Raw genomic sequence first — 697 nt, forward strand, 5'->3', positions numbered from 1 at the left:
CAACCATCTCCCAGAAGGTCCCCATGAAGACCCTTCTCCTCATGGAGGTTCCACCACGAGTGTTGGTGGCCACCTCAAGGTGGTGGGACACACACAGGGACACACACACACACACACACACCCACCCCAGGTTCAACCATCTGCCAGAAGGTCCCCATGAAGACCCTTCTCCTCATGGAGGTCCCACCACGAGGGTTGGTGGCCACCTCAAGGTGGTGCGTGACACCGGCATGGTGGGACACACACACAGACACACACACACACACAACCCAAGTTCAACCATCTCCCAGAAGGTCCCCATGAAGACCCTTCTCCTCATGGAGGTCCCACCACGAGGGTTGGTGGCCACCTCGAGGTGGTGGGTGACACCAGAGGTCCCACCACGAGGGCTGGTGGCCACCTCAAGGTGGTGGGTGACCCTGATGGAAGGGTGATGATGATGATGGTGGTGGGATGGGATGGGGTGGGGTGATGGGGGGAGGACCCACCTGCCCGTAGAGCTGCCCCTCGGGGCCGGGTTCCTTCTTGTGGTGCTTGGCGTCCATGCAGACGTTGAGTTTGGAGTCCTTGGCCACCACCACGGTGGTGGTGGTGGTGATGACCACCATGGTGGCCACCAGGAGAGCCCACATGGCTACCGTGACCCTGCCAACGGGGACACGCTGCCGGGGGGGGTTGTGTGTGCGGAAAAAGGGGG

The 697-nt window shown here is 61.5% G+C and overlaps 1 protein-coding gene across 1 annotated transcript in view; it reads right to left on the reverse strand.

Moving 5' to 3' along the window:
* LOC106900629 (folate receptor alpha-like) overlaps positions 1 to 667 on the reverse strand; it is a gene marked incomplete at its 3' end in the record, with an annotated part of 1144 nt that extends 477 nt beyond the window's left edge. Inside the window, exon 1 of the mRNA XM_014962761.1 lies at positions 489 to 667. Within this exon, the coding sequence (XP_014818247.1) occupies positions 489 to 632 (144 nt within the window). The remainder of the gene's footprint in view (positions 1 to 488) is intronic.
* Between the last annotated feature and the right edge of the window lie 30 nt (positions 668 to 697).

This window comes from Calidris pugnax, unplaced genomic scaffold (assembly GCF_001431845.1).
Source record: "Calidris pugnax isolate Ruff unplaced genomic scaffold, ASM143184v1 scaffold3010, whole genome shotgun sequence".
Classification (NCBI taxonomy): Eukaryota; Metazoa; Chordata; class Aves; order Charadriiformes; family Scolopacidae; genus Calidris; species Calidris pugnax.